Source organism: Ciconia boyciana, chromosome 1, assembly GCF_034638445.1.
Source record: "Ciconia boyciana chromosome 1, ASM3463844v1, whole genome shotgun sequence".
Taxonomy (NCBI): domain Eukaryota; kingdom Metazoa; phylum Chordata; class Aves; order Ciconiiformes; family Ciconiidae; genus Ciconia; species Ciconia boyciana.
The window spans coordinates 217,694,906-217,712,837 of NC_132934.1; the positions used below are offsets into that span (position 1 = coordinate 217,694,906).

Genomic DNA, 17,932 nt, shown 5'->3' on the forward strand with positions numbered 1-17,932 from the left:
AACCTAAAAAGCTCTTTAAACTTTCTTCCAGCCCAATTTTCTGTGACTGGATCAGTGGTAACACCATACAGTGCAGTGACAGTTTCTATCAAGGGCAGGGGGACAGTTGTCTGCACTCAGAAATCAAGATGAACCCAGCACAGCCAGCCTGATTATAATGACATTTTCCAAATCAAGGAGCCCATCTTCATAATAGGAGACTCACATAAAGTCTGGAAAGAAGATGGGGCTAAAATACAAACCCCATTTGAATTAGGAGACAACCCAGAGCACTCACCCCCAGAGATAGAGGGAAAACAAAAAACAATTTTAGATGATGGAGCAAATGCTGCCTCAGCTTTACCATTGCCTGCAGAATGCCCTTATCATAAAGGTCACTGGCATCTTTATTTGCTATTTCTAGCGTGCACTGTGCCAACTACTTCCCCCCCAACCCAAAGCAACGTGCTGACACAGCCATACCATGCTCAGCAGCACACTATGTTGCTGCAATCAGAAGGGTTTTTTATAAATACAGTTAAAAAAAAAAAAGAAAATATGCTAAGCAACTGCAGAATTAAGAGTGTGGAGTGTTTCAGGGAGATAGGAGCTCAAGTCTTAACATCGCATAGCAGCGCATCATCAGATACTGCTAAGCCTTAACCACAGCGCGGAAATCCTATGGGGCACTTAACATTTGCTCCCTCCTGTCTAATCCTTCCCCTTACGGAGTCACTCAGCACTACTCATGGATAACCACAATGTATTAGGAGGCACAGGTTTGAAAAAATAATTCAGAGACAGAAAGCAGAGCTTTAGAAGACGAGATGTGGGAGGAGGTAGAAAATGAGAGGAGAACACACAGTGATACTATGCTCCTGCTGTTTGAAGCAAAGTTGGCTTTGTAACCAGGGCCACCCAGTTTGGGGTGTGTAATGGGTAGGGAGCAGGATGTGATAGGTCTGAGTGTATGTCCAAGCAGCCCACTCATGGCTGATATGTGCCTAGAGGAACATGGGGACATCCCAGGTGGAGCGGGCCCATCGAGCCACAGGCACAAAGAGCATCTTCCAAAGGGATATGGACAGCACAGGGTGTTGTGCTGCAAACTCTTGCCAAAGTTGCTGCCAGCTGTATTGACAGCTCAATTTTTGGTCTGAAGGTCAATGGAGTCCTCTTTTCATAAAGACACTTGGGTCTCAGAGGGGGCCTCAGATAATTAGGCCATCAAAGGCATTGTTTAAGCTATGGATGCTTGGAGTGCTCCTCTGGGATAGCTGATGAGTGGCAACATGGAAAGTTCTTGGAGTCCACCTCTCCTCTTGGCCAGTGCTAATGGAAGCCACTAATTCAGCCACCGCATGAGCTGAGTGCTCATTTGTGAGTGTGGACAATCAAGTAGTTGTCCTTCCACAACAGTTAATGAACTGATTTTTGAAAGAAGAATTGTATTGCAAACATCCCAATTCATCTTTCATCCTTCCACGATGACCTTCCACTCCCTAGGTGGAAGAAATTCCTTTAGTTTTTATATCATTTGCTCTCAAACAATTATACAAAAAACAAAAAAGCACCCCAACAATTAAACTTCAGAAGCCCATCTTTCACCAGGCAAAAATATCTTTCCATCAACACCAAGCTCCAAAGCAGTCAGGGAAAAAAGAAAATATCAGCTTTGAGCCTTTCTTGTATTTATAACTGGAACTGAGACAAACTGAGGGATCACCAAGATAAGGCGTTACTGTTCCCTTCATGCCACTTCTGCCCTCTTGCACATCTATGTAACACATGCGAAAAAACACAATTCAGAAAAGGAACAAGAATATTAAAGAATAGCCAAACTCCTGGAAAAAGCACGGTTCTTGAAACAACCCTCTCTAAATCCTCTCTCAATTGGCCTCGTCAATTCAGCTCAACATTTGCCTGCCAGGAACGGCTTTCTGACAGTCAACAGTATCACCGGGTTCCTCCTTCCCTCAGCATTAGTGACATGCGAGGGAGGGGAGGAGGAGCAGAAAGGGCTTACTCCTGGGCTGCTAAATTCTTGTGACGGTTTTGCAAAGCTGGTAAAAACCCTCTTGAAGACTGGCAGTGCAGTGAAGCCAGTTTGGGATCTCCGCTCTCTCTGCACCTGGGTCATCCCAGCAAAAGTCACATATAAGCGGTTCTGTCTCTTCCCAAGGCCAGCTGACTTCAAGCCAGGCTAGAAACCAGGTGCTGTGTTTCACTGCAATAAAGCAAGCTCTAGGACAAACTACAGTCTTCCTGCAAATGAAGATTAGTTTCATGACAAAGGTATCCAGGTTCCCCCACCTGGACAACTTCACCTTTAATCATCATCTCAGTGAAACAATTAGTAGCATCTGTGCAAAACAAATGCAGACAGCTAGGAGTTATCAGATACGTTCACCACAAGAGCCCTTTTCAATAGGAAAAAGCCGTAACAACCAGACACACACCAGATAGGAAAGACCCTCCAGCATGGTTTGGGCCATCCACAGAGTCTCAGACCAACCAGCACACTGGCTTACCTCAGTACTACATCAGCTTGGACTCCATACGTCTTCTGCTCCACTGCCTTCTGGAAGGACATCAGAGTGTTTTCTGGTGCCAACTATGGGGGTAAAAAAGAGCAATGAGGGACTAGTAGTAAGTGGAAAAGTTTACGAAGCAGTGTCAGTGAGGATGCTGGGAGGAAGGTTTAGAAATATTAGGGAGCCAAAACAATCTTGTTTTGCAGATTACATAGTGGCCAGTTACACCAGAGTACCAGCGTCCCCCAGGCAGAATTGCATCTTACTGAAGTTTGAAGATGACCAATACATTTGACTCCACTAATGTTCTTTCACGCACGGGTCAGAGTTCAATGCAGAGTTATCATGACCTGCAATAACCAGAAACCTGGCTAGCTCGAGGTCTGGTGCAAAATTAGTGTATGAGAGATCTGCGTGGTCCCCCAAACAATGGCTTGCTGGAGATCCCCAGAAAGTGATTGTTAATGTGATGCCAATTCTCTATCCACAGGTTATATCTAGAGCTATCTAAAACACCTTAACAGTTCTTCATTCTCCTACTTTTCTATGCAAACAGTGATTACAATGCCATTATAGAAAGAAGAAAGTCCATAAACGAGGGTATTATCCATACCATGGAGAACAACTAGATCACAGGTTCTGTAGCACACATTTTATTTCCACATCTACTCATTCAATGAAGTCATCTATTACTCAGTCTAAAAATCAGATGATTTCTCTAATAACAGATGTTCTAGTTAGCTTTAACAACAATTTTTAAAAAATACCCTTAAGCCTGGAAAATTTATCACTATGGCTATCACAGATAAGGACTCAAATTTTATTTCAAATTCATTCCTGTTGAATGGAGCAGATGGTAACAGAATTTGGGTTTGCTTAAAAACAATACAGTGTGAAGACAAACACTTTGTTTTTCTACAAAACCAGTACAGTATAGCTAGCCCCAAAAATGTCCATAAACCAACAACAGGCAGACCAGGAAAAAAAAAAAAGACAACTAAGGAGAAAAAAACTGGCAAGTTTTCTGCACTGAAACACAAGCACATCAGAATAAAGCTATTTTAAAAATCATTTTCTCTTTCCAATTTTGCTTTCAGGTTTAGAGCACCTGTAACATCCTGGTTCTCCACTCATCTCTGCTGCCACCAGGATCACTAAGTTCCCATCAAGACACAATGAGCGTTCACAACCCATGCTTTTCAAGAATTACTCAGGGTTTGGAAAGAGGAATAATTAAGAATAAAGGCCTAAATGCGCCATGCAAGCACCATGCACAATAAATACAAAAAACTGCTCAAGAGTTTAAGGTGTCTCTGAGAATCATTTGTTTTCTTATTAGCTGATGACTTTACACGCTCAGGTCAGCAAAGCTTTGGGGTAAAATAATCAGACCAAGCGTCAGCAACAACCTTCACATAGCTCCGGTATCTCTCTACTGAATTCCTCTGGCTCAAGCCACGCTTCAACACTCGTTCATTTTTCCTTTTGTTCAAAGGCAACACAGAGGCACGTTATCTTCCTAAAAAAGCTCCCAATCAAAGCCTGACTTGTCTAGGAGACAGAGGCAACGCCCCCATCACACCCTCTTGCACAGCCCAGCGCTGGGTCATGCAAGGTCGAGCTGAAAGAGCTTTTTGCAATATATTCACGATGCCCAGAGCTGTCAGCAGGGAGCAGCAGCCACATAAAGATCTAGAGATCCCATCCAGGCAGACCTGCTCCATTTCCTTGGGTTGCTTTCAGCATCTCGGGTTACCCCCCCCCGCAAGTAGCTCAGGTTTCCTCAGGATAACATTGCAAGGTGATCCTCTCTCTGCAGGGTAATGCTCAATATTTGCTTTTGGAGACTGCAGCAATCACAAGGAAATAAAGTGTGTAGTGTTCAAACTAGAGACGGCTGAACTAGAGAAACCAAAGGGTGATGCAAGACCACCAAAGTCAGGAAGGGTTGCTGGGTGGATGCAATGCAAGTCCCAGCTCAAGATGTGACACCACTTCAAGCAGCAGCTGAACCCACGCCCCTATAAGCAGTCTCGCCAGGGATGTGGGCATACAAAGAATAGAAAGCCAAAGTGTGTTGAGTTGTAAATCATCTCTCAGGCTAAGGGAGACTGGAAAGGGCACGTTGGACTACCTCCACTAAGCAATCAACATAAAACCCTTCGACAAGGGCAGGGCAACACTGCTGTTGCCCACCTACACAACGAAGAGCTCATATTACATGAATCGGGGCTAATGAAGGCAAATGAGTGTGGCTACAACAGTATTCCACCTCTGTAGAGATGGATCAGCATGACCAAGGTCTTCTTGTGTCTTACCTGTACACCAAACTCTGGCACAGCAGAATCCTAACCCAGAGAGGACACAGGCTCTGCTGTTTGATAACAAGATTAAAAAAGCTTTCTGCCTCTTTTCAGTGTATTTCAGTTTCTGCAGGGCCAGGGTCAAGCCTTGCTTGGACCCCAGCCCTCCTGCGATGCAGTTGGTTTGAGACGCAGAGGACGACTTAACTTTAGGTTAAGGAGCAGGAGTCCCAGCCTCCACTGCTGGAGGCGTTTGAAGGAAACACAGAGCCAAACAGATTTGAGGTGACAAGTCAATATGTAAGAGCCTCCATCAGCTGGACTGGGGAAAAGCAAATTTAGACAGAGGTGAGACTGCATGCAGAAGCAACAGATGAAAGCCAAACAGGAAAACAGCCTTTTGGGGAGGGGATTTCTGTTTGCCAGGCTGGACAAATTTGGCCATGTAAAGATAGTAGTGATGTTCGTGCATCTTAGGGGCACTGCTAAAATACAGGTTGCAGTGAGTTAAAAACTGAGATTTTCTTTGAGTTTTAAAACTCAGCACACTGTGACTGTCCCATCCTCAGCACTCAGACAGATGCCACTGAGCTTAACCCCATGGAGAGACGATCTCAACCCCAGGAGTGGAGTATCCCACTCCCATCTCATCTCTAGCCCCTACAGAGCTTGCAGACCATGCTTCACCCTTCACAAAAGGCAAAACTTAACTGGATTCCACCGGGGCTGCATGCGGCTGCTCAGGTACAAGGCATATCCATTCCTTTCCCAGGAATTTGATGCCAAACGGAAGTTAAATAAACTTACAAAACTCTGGCCAGGTCTGTATTGAAAACTGCAGCCATGCAGAGGAAGCAGCATTTTAAAACTGTTCTAAGGACAGGCTGTCACTTAAGATCTGACCATCCAAGTACACACTTAGGAGCTGTAATGTCATCTTCATCACACCACCACTAGAAGTGAAGAGCATCCTCTTGAAGAGCATCACAGATGGATGAACATCTCTGGCTGCTCTGAATCAGCAAACAGCACGGACGTCAGCAGAAGTGCTCTCCGTAACACCGTGCCTCATGATGGCTTGTGCCGAGTAGTCTCTGTAACACCACAATGCTATTACTTGACCGCCCGATTCTCTGTCTGTCAGAAGCTTTTGAAAAGTAGATTATAAACCTTCCAGGCAAAGACGTCATCTTCTTGTGAGCACGTGGTGCGTAAGCTCCTAACCTGGCCAGAGCCAGTCACCCTGAAATAAATAATTGCATCTCCAAATGAGTCCATCATCGACGCAGAAAGATGTCCTCCCCGGTTTCTAAACCTCTAGGACAATCCTAGCCTTGAGGGGACTGAACAAGCCACTCACACTAATGACATAACCCAGTAAAGGTCAATCGGAAAGCCAGGAAAGCAAATTTAACCCTGCCCCCTAAAATCAGATGCTGCCTATTCCCAGAGGTTCCCCTGGCACCACTTTGGATGTGGGATCTCTCTGTACCAGGAGTTCATATGTGAGTTTTTGGTGAAAAGGGAGAATATGAGTAAGAGATATTTCCACCATCCCAGCCTGTCTCTGTCTCCCTCCAAGAAAGAGGGAGCTGAAGCCCTAAATTCAGCATTTTTAAGGCAGACATGCATCCAAGTGGGACAGTTGCTGGTACAGAAATTACTTGCTGAGATTAGTGCCGATTTCTTTAAAAAGTATTACAGCAAAACTGCAAGAACTAAATAAATGCATAATCTTTCTGCTTGTATTTCTCTCTGTCTCCCCCCAGTTTCTTTGATGGATTTTCCTCCTTGGTACAATACATTCAGGCACGTTATGTCGAAAACCCAAATCCAGGTTTGCAGTGATCCAGTGCAACTGGACACAACAAATTTCTTAAGAAACCAGTGCTGAAGTGAAGGAAGCCCTGGGGCACAAAGCAATGATTTCACTCCAAAACCTTTGTCCTATATAAACCATGCCAACATCCACTGAAAGCCACAGACAGACCCCGTGCAGGGTTTCTAGAAGCTGTTCCTTCTCTTCGCACTTGGTTTGATAGGCTCATCCCTTGCAAAAATCAGGCTACTATTAATTTCTTCCTACTACAGAGATGCAGCAAGTCATTTCTAGAAAATTACCCATGAATTAACTTATTTTGACTATTTTTGTGCTTAGAAGTCAATTGCAAATGCTTTCAAATGGCGTCAAGAGCTTTGGACCTTCCTTAACGAAGATTATGAAAGCGTGCTAGTTAGAACAGCATAGTTTTGCTACAGTTGGACATCGCTACACTGTATTTTTCCCTAATTAGCCACCTTGCCAGGCCTTCAAAAACAACAACAAAAAAATCACTGCATCATTTGCATGTTGGGGAGGCTAACAAAGAAGCTTGCACAGAACCACCAAATTTGTTCCAAACTGCAGCCACTGCACACTTCTGGCATCGTGTGCTGAGCTGCACCGAATGATTTGGTCTTTGCTTCATCGACAAGCTTTAAGGATATTTTCTCATCCTTTTGGAAACATGAGCATAGTTTTAAATTTTTTTAGTTTTCCCTCCCTTATCTTTCCTTTCCAGTATCAATCTCCTCATAAGCCAATAATTGGACTAAAAACACAAGGCATAATTAGGGTGATACCTGAAAAATGGCATTTTTCTTCATGTAAAAAGATGGCCTTTGGAAGTTCCCTGTATGGGGCTTAGTGTGGGATCTGCCAAGTACGCTGATTTCAGCATTAGTGTCCCTATGCCAGGTCACTATGTGGCAATAACAATACTGTTTAAAAAATAAAATAAAATGTATCTTTAATCATAGAATCATTAAGGTTGGAAAAGACCTCTAGGATCATCCAGTCCAACCGTCAACCCAACACCTCCACGCCTACTAAACCATGTCCCGAAGTGCCACATCTACACGTTTTTTGAACTCCTCCAGGGATGGTGACTCCACCACCTCTCTGGGCAGCCCCTTCCAATGCTTGACCACCCTTTCGGTGAAGAAATTTTTCCTAATATCCTAATTCCTAATTCCCTAATATCTAAACCCCTCCTGATGCAACTTGAGGCCATTTCCTCTCGTCATATCGCTAGTTACTTGGGAGAAGAGACCGACACCCACCTCACTACAAATACCTAGGAATTCTAGGTATTTTAGAGAGCATCCATATCCAGTGCTTCGGGAAACAGCTCAACTAGACTGAAAGGAAGGGAAAAAGTGCAAAACAAAAAGAGAAAAGTATTGCCTTGGACAACAGAATAAACTCATAAGCAAAAAGCCATCAGGGATTTAATAACTAGATACAGGAGATGAGACCTCATTATTATTGTACTGCACACAAAAAAAGCTGAAGCTTGATTTAATGAAAGACTAGCTAACCCTACGTAGATTTATTTCAGTGAATACAAGCCTTTCTCCAGGTCTGACAGAAGATGCTAATTGTGATTGTTTGTTACTATCGATCAGACCAGCAGAGAGGTTAACTGGCCATATTTTTAATAGGTGGGGGTGCATAAGATGTACAGCAAACCAAATGCTTCTTGATTTCAGCAGCACAAGCAGTACAGACCAAAGCACTTCAGAGCCTTTAAAAAACAAAGCCATCCCAAATAGGTGGTTGCAAAGTTTTGGTACCCAAGATAAAATGAAATAAAGGCCCTCAAAACCACCAAGAAAACCAAAACCCCAAGGCAACAGAAAGAAATCACCAGTTCTTCTTCATTAGCTGAAAGCTCTCCAATAAGCCACAGTCCCAACCAGAAGTCTTCATTACTGTTTCTATCAATAGTTGGCACTACAAGATGACAAAAAAATCATCTCTGTGAGAACACCAACATATATTGGAGGCTTCACCACCAGGTGTCAAAAAAACCCCCAACCAAAAACAAGAACAAAAACAAACCCAAAAAACACCATACACCTCCACAAGTGCAATGCCATATTTGCTGGAATTTTCCTGGGAACAGCATAACATGCTCCCTATCAAGGCAAAACATTCCCATGCAGTAACCCAACAGGCAAATCCTACGTGCAATTAAATGTTGGCTGCCCACCAAGGTACTTTGTCCCAGCAATGGGTACTTTTCCACTCTGGAGTTGTACAAAGCCAATGAGTCAGCACTGCTGAAAAATGTTCCTCCCAGCGCGGTGCCTGCGCTCAGCAAGGAGATGGGCATCGTCTGCCATGCAGGAAGGAGCCCAATGGCATGAGCGCTGCATGCTTCGCGGCACACGGACAGCTGTTTCGGCGCAGTCTTTCTCAGTGCTGTTAAGACATGTTGAAAACCAGCTGTACGGGTGGCTCACCAAAAGCGTTTATTTCGATGCTATTTGTAGCCTCCAGCTCTGAAATCAAGAGCTGCTCTTGTCTCCGACGTACTTGGATGGTTTCCGCAGGTTTAGCCTGATTGTTTTTAGACCAACCAGTACCTTTTTGGTTCCAGTAACGGGAGGTGAGTTTCCAGGCTTCATGAAGGTTTCCAAGGAGACAGATACAGCTCTTGCTCAATAAGTCCTTGCTATTATTAATCCTTTGGGTGATTTACCTTCAATCTGAGATGAAAAATCATCATGATGGGCCTAATTATTCTTATAAGGAACATACATTTAGGACTAGCAACCTAAAAGCAAGTAGGGTTCAACATTATGGACAGCACCTTCTTCAGATCCCAAAAGCAAAGACAACCTGCCTCAACCTGAAGCACCATGTGAGGAAAGACATTTGGGAGAAGACTTTAAAGGTGCAAATGGCAGTAGAAGTTGGTGTCCTACTGGATGAAGTTCCTCATTTCCATCTCAGATGTGGTCCCAGCTTTTACCTTCTACCCTTGTTTTGGCTTATCCTCAGCATAAGTGGCATATTTACCATCACAGGGAGAAGACAGTCAAGTCTATTGCCATTGAAGACAAAATGCAACTAGATTTCTGTAAGAAGAATAAAAAAAGATGGAAGACCAAAGACAACAGACACCTACTCATAAAACCATCTGAAAAGTTTAACATATTAACATTCAAAATTTACAGAGAACCCCATCTCATGTTTTGGGGTGTCAGACGATTCCTGTACCCATCAGGCAAGACCCTTTCAAACCAACAGACATCAAGTGAGGGCTGGAGCCCTCAGTTCCCAGAACATGGCTGCCACGACCCTGATGCTCTCCTGATGAGAGTCCAGGAAGGACAGAAACAGATCTGGAGACTGAATAATTCATTTTAAAAGAGCCTTTGAAAAGAAACTGATTGATTAACTAAACACCTGCTAAGAGAAAAGGTTTTCAGATAGCACCCTGATGGGAATGGACATTTAGCATAGCGAAAAGTGGGTATGACTGGATGACATTTAGGCAAGGGAAGACAGGAGTCATGCAGAAGAGCCTTTCTAGCAGTGAATTAAAGCTCACAGGGGAACAGGATGATGCCAAAGGGACATTGCTTGGAGGAGCACTACCGCTACATACAAATGGTCAGCCAGTGCGGAACCAGCAGCTCTCCTGTACTGCAAAAAGCCACGTTTCATCTAGGTACAGATGTCAGGATGGTTTCTGATTTTCTCTTGCTACTTAAAATGCAAGGACTTTTTCCCTCCTCCAGTGTTTCAAGACAAATTATATGAGCCATATGGCCTCTGTTCCTCACTTTTTTTCCTCCACAGAACAAGGACAGCAGCTGAGTCGCACTCACACAGAAGCTATAAATGCTGCTCTTAAAAGTCCTAAAGGGACAAGAGAAGAGAGACAGGGTGTGTGCGTACACAGAGGAAAGCAGGCTCTGGAGTGCAAAGGAAGATCGTTGCCCCTGTTTGAGGAGCAGGCTGCATGCACTGGTGGATCAGTATCGCTCAGTACTGTATCCTTCAGGAAGTTCACACATTTACAGCTTTCCTAGGAAACTCTCCATTTCACCACCTTTTGCCCCATATACCATATGCCACGTCCCTAGCAAATCCTTTATTTCAGGACAACAAGCGTCTTCAGCTGTAGAACCAACCAACCTGATCTTCTACAACAAGGTGACCCACCTAGTGGATGAGGGAAAGGCTGTGGATGTTGTCTATCTAGACATCAGTAAAGACTTTGACACTGTTTCCCACAGCATTCTCTGGAGAAACTGGCTGGATAGGTGTACTCTTTGCTGGGTAAAGAACTGGCTGGATGGCCGGGCCCAAAGAGTGGTGGGGAATGGAGTTTACTCCAGTTGGTGGCCGGTCACAAGTGGTGTTCCCCAGGGCTCTGTGTTGGGGCCAGTTCTGTTTAATATCTTTATCAATGATCTGGACGAGGGGATCGAGTGCACCCTCAGTAAGTTTGCAGATGACACCAAGTTGGGTGGGAGCGTTGATCTGCTTGAGGGTAGGAAGGCTCTACAGAGGGACCTGCACAGGCTGGATCAATGGGCTGGGGCCAATTGTATGAGGTTCAACAAGGCCAAGTGCAGGGTCCTGCACTTGGGTCACAACAACCCCATGCAACGCTACAGGCTTGGGGAAGAGTGGCTGGAAAGCTGCCCAGCAGAGAAGGACCTGGGGGTGCTGGTTGACAGCTGCCTGAATATGAGCCAGCAGTGTGCCCAGATGGCCAAGAAAGCCAATGGCATCCTGGCTTGTATCAAAAATAGCATGGCCAGCAGGACTAGGGCAGTGATTGTTCCCCTGGACTCAGCACTGGTGAGGCCGCACCTCGAATACTGTGTTCAGTGTTGGGCCCCTCACTCCAAGAGAGACATTGAGGGGCTGGAGCGTGTCCAGAGAAGGGCAATGGAGCTGGGGAAGGGTCTGGAGCACAAGGCTGATGGGGAGCGGCTGAGGGAACTGGGGTTGTTCAGCCTGGAGAAAAGGAGGCTGAGGGGAGACCTTATTGCTCTCTACAGCTACCTGAAAGGAGGTTGTAGAGAGGTGAGGGTTGGTCTCTTCTCCCAGGTAACAAGTGATAGGACGAGAGGAAATGGCCTCAAGTTGCGCCAGGGGAGGTTTAGACTGGATATTAAGAAAAATGTCTTCACTGAAAGGGTTGTCCAGCATTGGAAGAGGCTGCCCAGGGAAGTGGTGGAGTCGCCATCCCTGGAGGTATTTAACAGACGTTTGGATGAGGTGCTTAGGGACATGGGGTAGTGGTTTTATAGTCTTGGCAGTGTCTTGGCAGTGTTAGGTTTACAGTTGGACTCGATGATCTTAAAGGTCTTTTCCAACCTATACGATTCTGTGTGATTCAGCCATCCCACAGATCTCCTTTGCTCGCTTTAGTCAGAAGAGCACTCAGTTGTATTTGTGTCTTTCTAGTATAAGAGCACTGGACATGCAAATGCAATATTACGGACCCAGTCCTGCCAGACGGGCGAAGCAACCAGCTATCAGGCTCTATCAGAGAGCATGTTTGTCTGCACAGCAAATCACATTTGTCTTGCTTCAGGAGATTTGAAGGCAAATATTGCATTGCTTTTTATCATCTCCAGTCCCACTAGATCTAGTTTCACCTCAGGTCCCAAACTCCCAGGCTCTGCAGACTTTTGATCTTGACATTGCCCAAGGGAGGATGTCTGTGTCCTACAGCCCAGTCTCCAGACTCTTCTCTGGGCTATTTCCTCCTCCCCAGCTCCACTTGGCCATTTCTCCAAACTAAATCTACATACAGTTGGGTTCAACAGCAAAAGCGTAACAAGCAGCCCTGTGAAACAAGACACTATTAGCAAAAATGCCTTCTGGTAAGGCTTTAAAATCATTCGTTTCCAAGCAGATATGACTTGGCACAACCTGAGGACTTGCACTGTAGGTGGAGCTCTTCAAACTCAGGGTGACATTTGATAGAGTGAAAAGCTGAGCACAGATGGAAGTACAGAAGGAAGTTTTGACCACCTCTCTCTGGTCCTCATCGTTCTTATCCCATCTCAGCTTTGCCATTCAAAAGCACAGTGGGAGGACACTCACTACACATTCAGCAAAGGCAAAGCACTTGGATAAACCTACTGCCAACTCATCATGGGACATGCAGACTATTGCTTGGAGGTTGGAACAGCTTGCTAGTCTCTGATCTTGCTTCCTGTGGGCTTCAGAGCAAACCGTCTGCTGCTATCAGACAACCAGCTCTGTGTATCGGGAATGGTGAAGGGGAGGGATGTACCCTGCTGAACACCACCTGGGCCACAGTTCCACACGCAGCACTGAGCGTCCTCCACCACTGCTCTTGATCAACCTTTGCAGCCCTCTGCACCCTAACATGCAAGCAGCATCTTCCCAGATAGGTTTGTTCCATACTGCAAGGAGTGTTTGCTGGCTCCAAGGAAGAACACGAAGCGAAGCGAAGCAAAGGGCCAAGTCTCTGCTGGGAGTCTCGCTCCAGATAAGGTTTATGTAAACTAGCTGGACGATAGAAGGAATTTGTCTGCTGTTTAGTTTCTTTAGAAGGCTACAGAGGGCACAAAGGCCTGGAAACCCCACAGGAAGAAAATCTCCTAACAGATTTTGTGATTTCCTGCCATGTAGAAAGCATGCAGAGCCCAGGTTCTCACTTGGCTGATTCTGGCCTTCATGGTTGGTACAAACTCAGTGGGAGAAGAAAAAGCATTTATCATGCCCAGAACTTCATTCCATCACCCACAGAGGCAATATAGTTAAAAGAGTGACGCAAATTAAGCTGGCATTTCAAGGGATTGCTTAAAGAAAGAAATCATTAAAAATAGAGAGAACTAAAATAAAATACTTCTCTGTCATGACAGGTGTTTATCTCACCTAGCCAACTGCTAGTGCGCACTCTTGAACCTGGAGAGGAGCTCAAGCACGTTCCAGCCTGCCAAATAGGTTCTGACAGCCTATACAGATATTTTTTCTGCTTTGAATGTCAGCAAAAGAGTTAGTTGGATGCCTTAAAAAAAAAAAAAAAAAAAAACCACACAAAAACACATTCGCAAGGCCAGTGCCTACAATGCAGTATGCTATCTTGTCTGAAGTCAATCAACCAGCAGAGAGAGATGGAGGTGCAACCATTCAACAGGCCTAGGTACAGAAGCACCCAAACTAGAGACCCAGACGAGTAAGACCAAACACCACAGGACAGCTTTATCTGAGCCCAGGGCTGTGCCCAAGCCAACACGCCCCATCTTTAGCCTGGACATGTCCAGAAACCTTGGAGAAGAAAGGACTATATGATTATGATTTCAAGGTCTACCCAGAGGCAGATGACAGGAATGTTTCACCACCTCACGCAGTCTCATGATGACCTGCAGTGCAAGACTACCATGCAGTCATATAGGGTCAGCACAGCTTGTTTGTTTGTTTTTGCAGATTGCCACATACTGAAGGCATCTTGCTGTGAGCTGAGTTTAACCAGTGCTGGTGAGGTCCTGCAAAGGACACAAAGACTAAGCCTCAACCTCTAAAAAAAAAATAAAAAAAATCACAAACTTCTACTGCTGCAACTCAAGGGCCAAGCCTGGAGAGCAAAAGAACAGAACCAGCAGCCAGAAAAATGCAATGGCACAAACCACCCTGAGCAAGGCAAGGGTTGCCCTTTTGTTTGTAAGGCATCTAGAACATCTGGGGCGTGACTTGATTCAGTTCATGCACTGATTTACCACCACAGTAATTCTAGCTAGGAGGGGTGCCTCAAAGTTATATTTGTCATATATATTCTCTGGAGAGCACCCTGGAGACCATCAGATCTGGTACCGTCCTTTACACAGGCAGAAGAGTCAGATGACACAGTACTAATAATGTGAGACTACTCACCATCGGTGCTCCACGGTGACCTATAATGGCTGGCTTTGGTCCCAGAGCCTTCTTCTCCATTATGCAAGGGGACGAGATGGTGAGGGGGACGAGGTAAAGTGCAACTACAGCTGCGAGATATGCAGTGAACATCAGCATCTGAGAAGCTGAGAGAGAGAGAGAGAGAGAGAGATGGTGAAAACGTTGGTCCTGACCTCCTCACACCACAGGAGCAAAGTCAAGACACCTTCATCTTCCTCCATAGGAGAGACTGGTCTACAGCCGTTGCCCCTAGTACAACAGCAAAGCTCTGTGTTTAGGGGAAAGCATACTCTATTTAAAAAAATCTCTTTGAGCTAATCAAGTCCTGAGGAAGGTTTTCACTTCCTTTTCTATTGGTGAAACAAAAAGTTAGGCAAATTGCTTAAAGTCCCAGTAATGTAGCCCAAAACACTGCTGATTTCCAGCCCTTTGGGTAGGACAGAACCAAATTTTGCCCTGCCTGACAGCAGAAATAGATCACCAGTTAAACATATCTACAAATAAGTCACGGCACCATGTCAGCGCATTTAATATCACTTGGGTTTACATCACTTGTGTTTACATTGGTGGTTCACCAACACCACCCATTTCAGCCAGGGTAACTCCACTTTAACTGCTTCTGCATTAGGATTTGTGCCAGCCAGAACCGAGTTCATTTGCAATAATGTTTTACTGATTAAGTTGGACGTGTTTAAATAAATCCTTGGGCTGTGATGGTGCTGCACTCCTCAGGGTCTCTGCAAGCAGCAATATTACAGGACCAGCAAATGCAGCGACGAGGGTGCTGGCTGCAGCGCTTGGGGCCGGATGAGCAGTCCTGCCTCCCACACCATGCCTCAGCCTCCCGCTTCCGACTACCAGTGACTTCTCACAAAGTCCAAAGTATCTGGGAATCTTTCAAAGGTGCTGACAGCACAACAGAAACACCCCTTGTTCCCAACAGACGCGTATGCCTTATAAAGAACAACAGGCACCTTTGAACTCCTGAGCTATTTGGAGTCACTTGAAACCACAGATATTAAAGCATAAGACTTCATTTATTTTTTTTATTATTATTATTTATTTTTCAAACTCATTAAGGCTTTGAAACTCAAGGCAGAACCTCCAAAAAAACCCTTTAAAACAAATATTTGCCATGGAAGCAAGATGGAGAAGGCATTTTTTTTATTAGGGGAAGAAGAGAACAGACCAGCTCTGGTCCTGACCACAACTGATCTTGTTTCACACATAAACAAACTGCTTTTTGCTTCCAGCATCTAATAGCCTCATTCAAACATGTTACTACAAGCCAGAAAGTAACACTAGTAACTTTGCCAGCTAATTTTTCCTCCTCTCTGGAAGAGATGTCAATCACCCACAGAGCATTCAAGGAACTGAACGGCACCTTGCTAAGTGAGTTCATGCTGTGTCCTGCACCATAAAGGTACGGTGCCCTGGAGTTGTGCACTACCAGCATCAAAACCTCCAGACGCACATAGGACATTATCCTGACCCAATTCTTGCTCACTCCAGGAACACCACACACCAACCAGGCTTTGAAAATCAGCCTAATTGTCAGGAAAGTCTCAGGCTGTGCAAAGAATCTGGTCCCTTCCTTTCTGGTACTGCAGTTTAGGGATTAAACAGCTCAGATTCAGACTAAAGGCAAGCACTACGTGAAATGCATGGGCTTCCAAATATTTTTATCATTGGACTGTACCCACAAGGAAAGGATGCCCAGGATGGGTCACAGACCACATTAAAATGGAGCCGAAGATTTCACCTAGCCATGTATATGTGGGAACTGCGACCACGCTCAAAAAAACGAAATGAAATGCACGCATGAAATTCAAGCAAAGTACATACTGTTCAATTTGAGGTTGGATGGTCTGTATGGAAGAAACTCTCCTGGTGACCACCCAAGCCAAGCAAGCAGGATAGATAAATCGCCCACTTTCTACAACACGACACCACCAACAACAACATTTAGACGCAAGCCTTCCTTCTCCACTCCTCCTGCTCTTAGTGACCACTCCAGCCTAGTTTGGGCTCCTGGAAGAACATGTTTCTCACACTGCCATTTGCTATTCAAGGCTTCCAGGGCTGCTTTGAGTCCAATGTTTTCTACCTGACCTCAGAAGCAAGCTTTGAAAACAAGCTACTACCTTTTAAAACACTGTAGCTATTCAAGAAACTTCTATTCTCCAGGTTCGGAAAAAGTAGCACAGGGGGAACAATAACAACAAAAAAGTGTAAATGTGCTCAGTAAAAAAGCCAGTTGCTGAAGATTGTCACATGCCTCAAAAATGACAAGAACAGATCGTTGCACCAATGACTGCAGCTGCACCAGTTATTTCCAAAAAGATTATTATTAGTGAGTGAAATCTTATTTTCCCACTACAAGTGACTGTAGGTTCTCACAGAGATTTCAGTTCTTATCTTCCATTTTTAACACCACCACGTCAAACCTATCTGTACCAAAAAGCCTGTAAACTCCTCCAGGTAAGATACCTTTCACAAGTAAAATGACCCTGAAATAACTTTAAAAGATACAATGGTACAGAAGAGATGAATGTTTTTCCTTAAAAACAAACAAACAAAAAAAAAAAACAACCCAGGAGCAGAAAAAGAGAGAAGGAAAACAGCTTCCTGGCTTATTAAAAACAAACAAAAAGCCATTTTCGGGGAACTCAGCTGCAAGAGAAAAAGTATGAGGAATTCAGAAGCAGCACATGCAGTCTCTGCTCTAGGCATAACCACAAATCCTCCCTCAACTGGCAGCCTAATTACATCCTAGGACATATTTAAGAACCACCAGGTACAGCTTTATTGGCATATTTATAAATTAAGGCAGAGCAATTCTTTCTTTGAAAGGTCTCTCTGGATATCAAAATCTTTCCATCTTCAGACACCATTTCCTCATTCTTAACTCCCACTTCTTGGAAGTCTTTCGCAAGTGCTGCCAAATCCTTCCAGGGCTTGTATTTTGCTGCAGGTTAAATACCAATTAAAATAATTTTTCTGGAGCTGGCACAAATACCTGAGAACATCCATGGACGCCCTGAAGAAAAACACTTCTGAGGGCACAGAAGGATCAAATTATTTCACAAGAAAACCTGGAGGAACAGCTCAGGCTTGGGAGACCCCCAGCAATGAGGTGGGACAGGGGAGATGCACAGAAGAGCTTATTTCGGAGGACAGGACCATCAATAAGATGACCTGGGTTCAGTGTGTCCTTCACCACTCTCTCCTTTAGACCTGTGACCATGTCTCAATGTGCATTTAAGGAAGCAGCTAGCCATCAGGTGACCAGATCTCTACTGAGCCCTCTGGGTGCTACTGCATCACAAGCGACAAGTCCACGAAGGCTTTCAAAAGCCAGATCCACCTAGAAATGCAGGTGAACAAAAGCCAAGGAG

At 44.8% G+C, this 17,932-nt stretch overlaps 1 protein-coding gene across 5 annotated transcripts in view; it reads right to left on the reverse strand.

The window, feature by feature from the left end:
- Nucleotides 1-17,932, reverse strand: part of GDPD5 (glycerophosphodiester phosphodiesterase domain containing 5) — a 181,211-nt gene that overhangs the window by 20,341 nt on the left and 142,938 nt on the right. For all 5 annotated transcript variants that reach the window (XM_072855468.1, XM_072855438.1, XM_072855447.1 and 2 more), the window contains 2 exons: nucleotides 14,514-14,659; nucleotides 2,511-2,593 (listed from right to left, as the gene is read on the reverse strand). In XM_072855468.1, coding sequence (XP_072711569.1) covers nucleotides 2,511-2,593; nucleotides 14,514-14,659 — 229 coding nt within the window. The remainder of the gene's footprint in view (nucleotides 1-2,510; nucleotides 2,594-14,513; nucleotides 14,660-17,932) is intronic.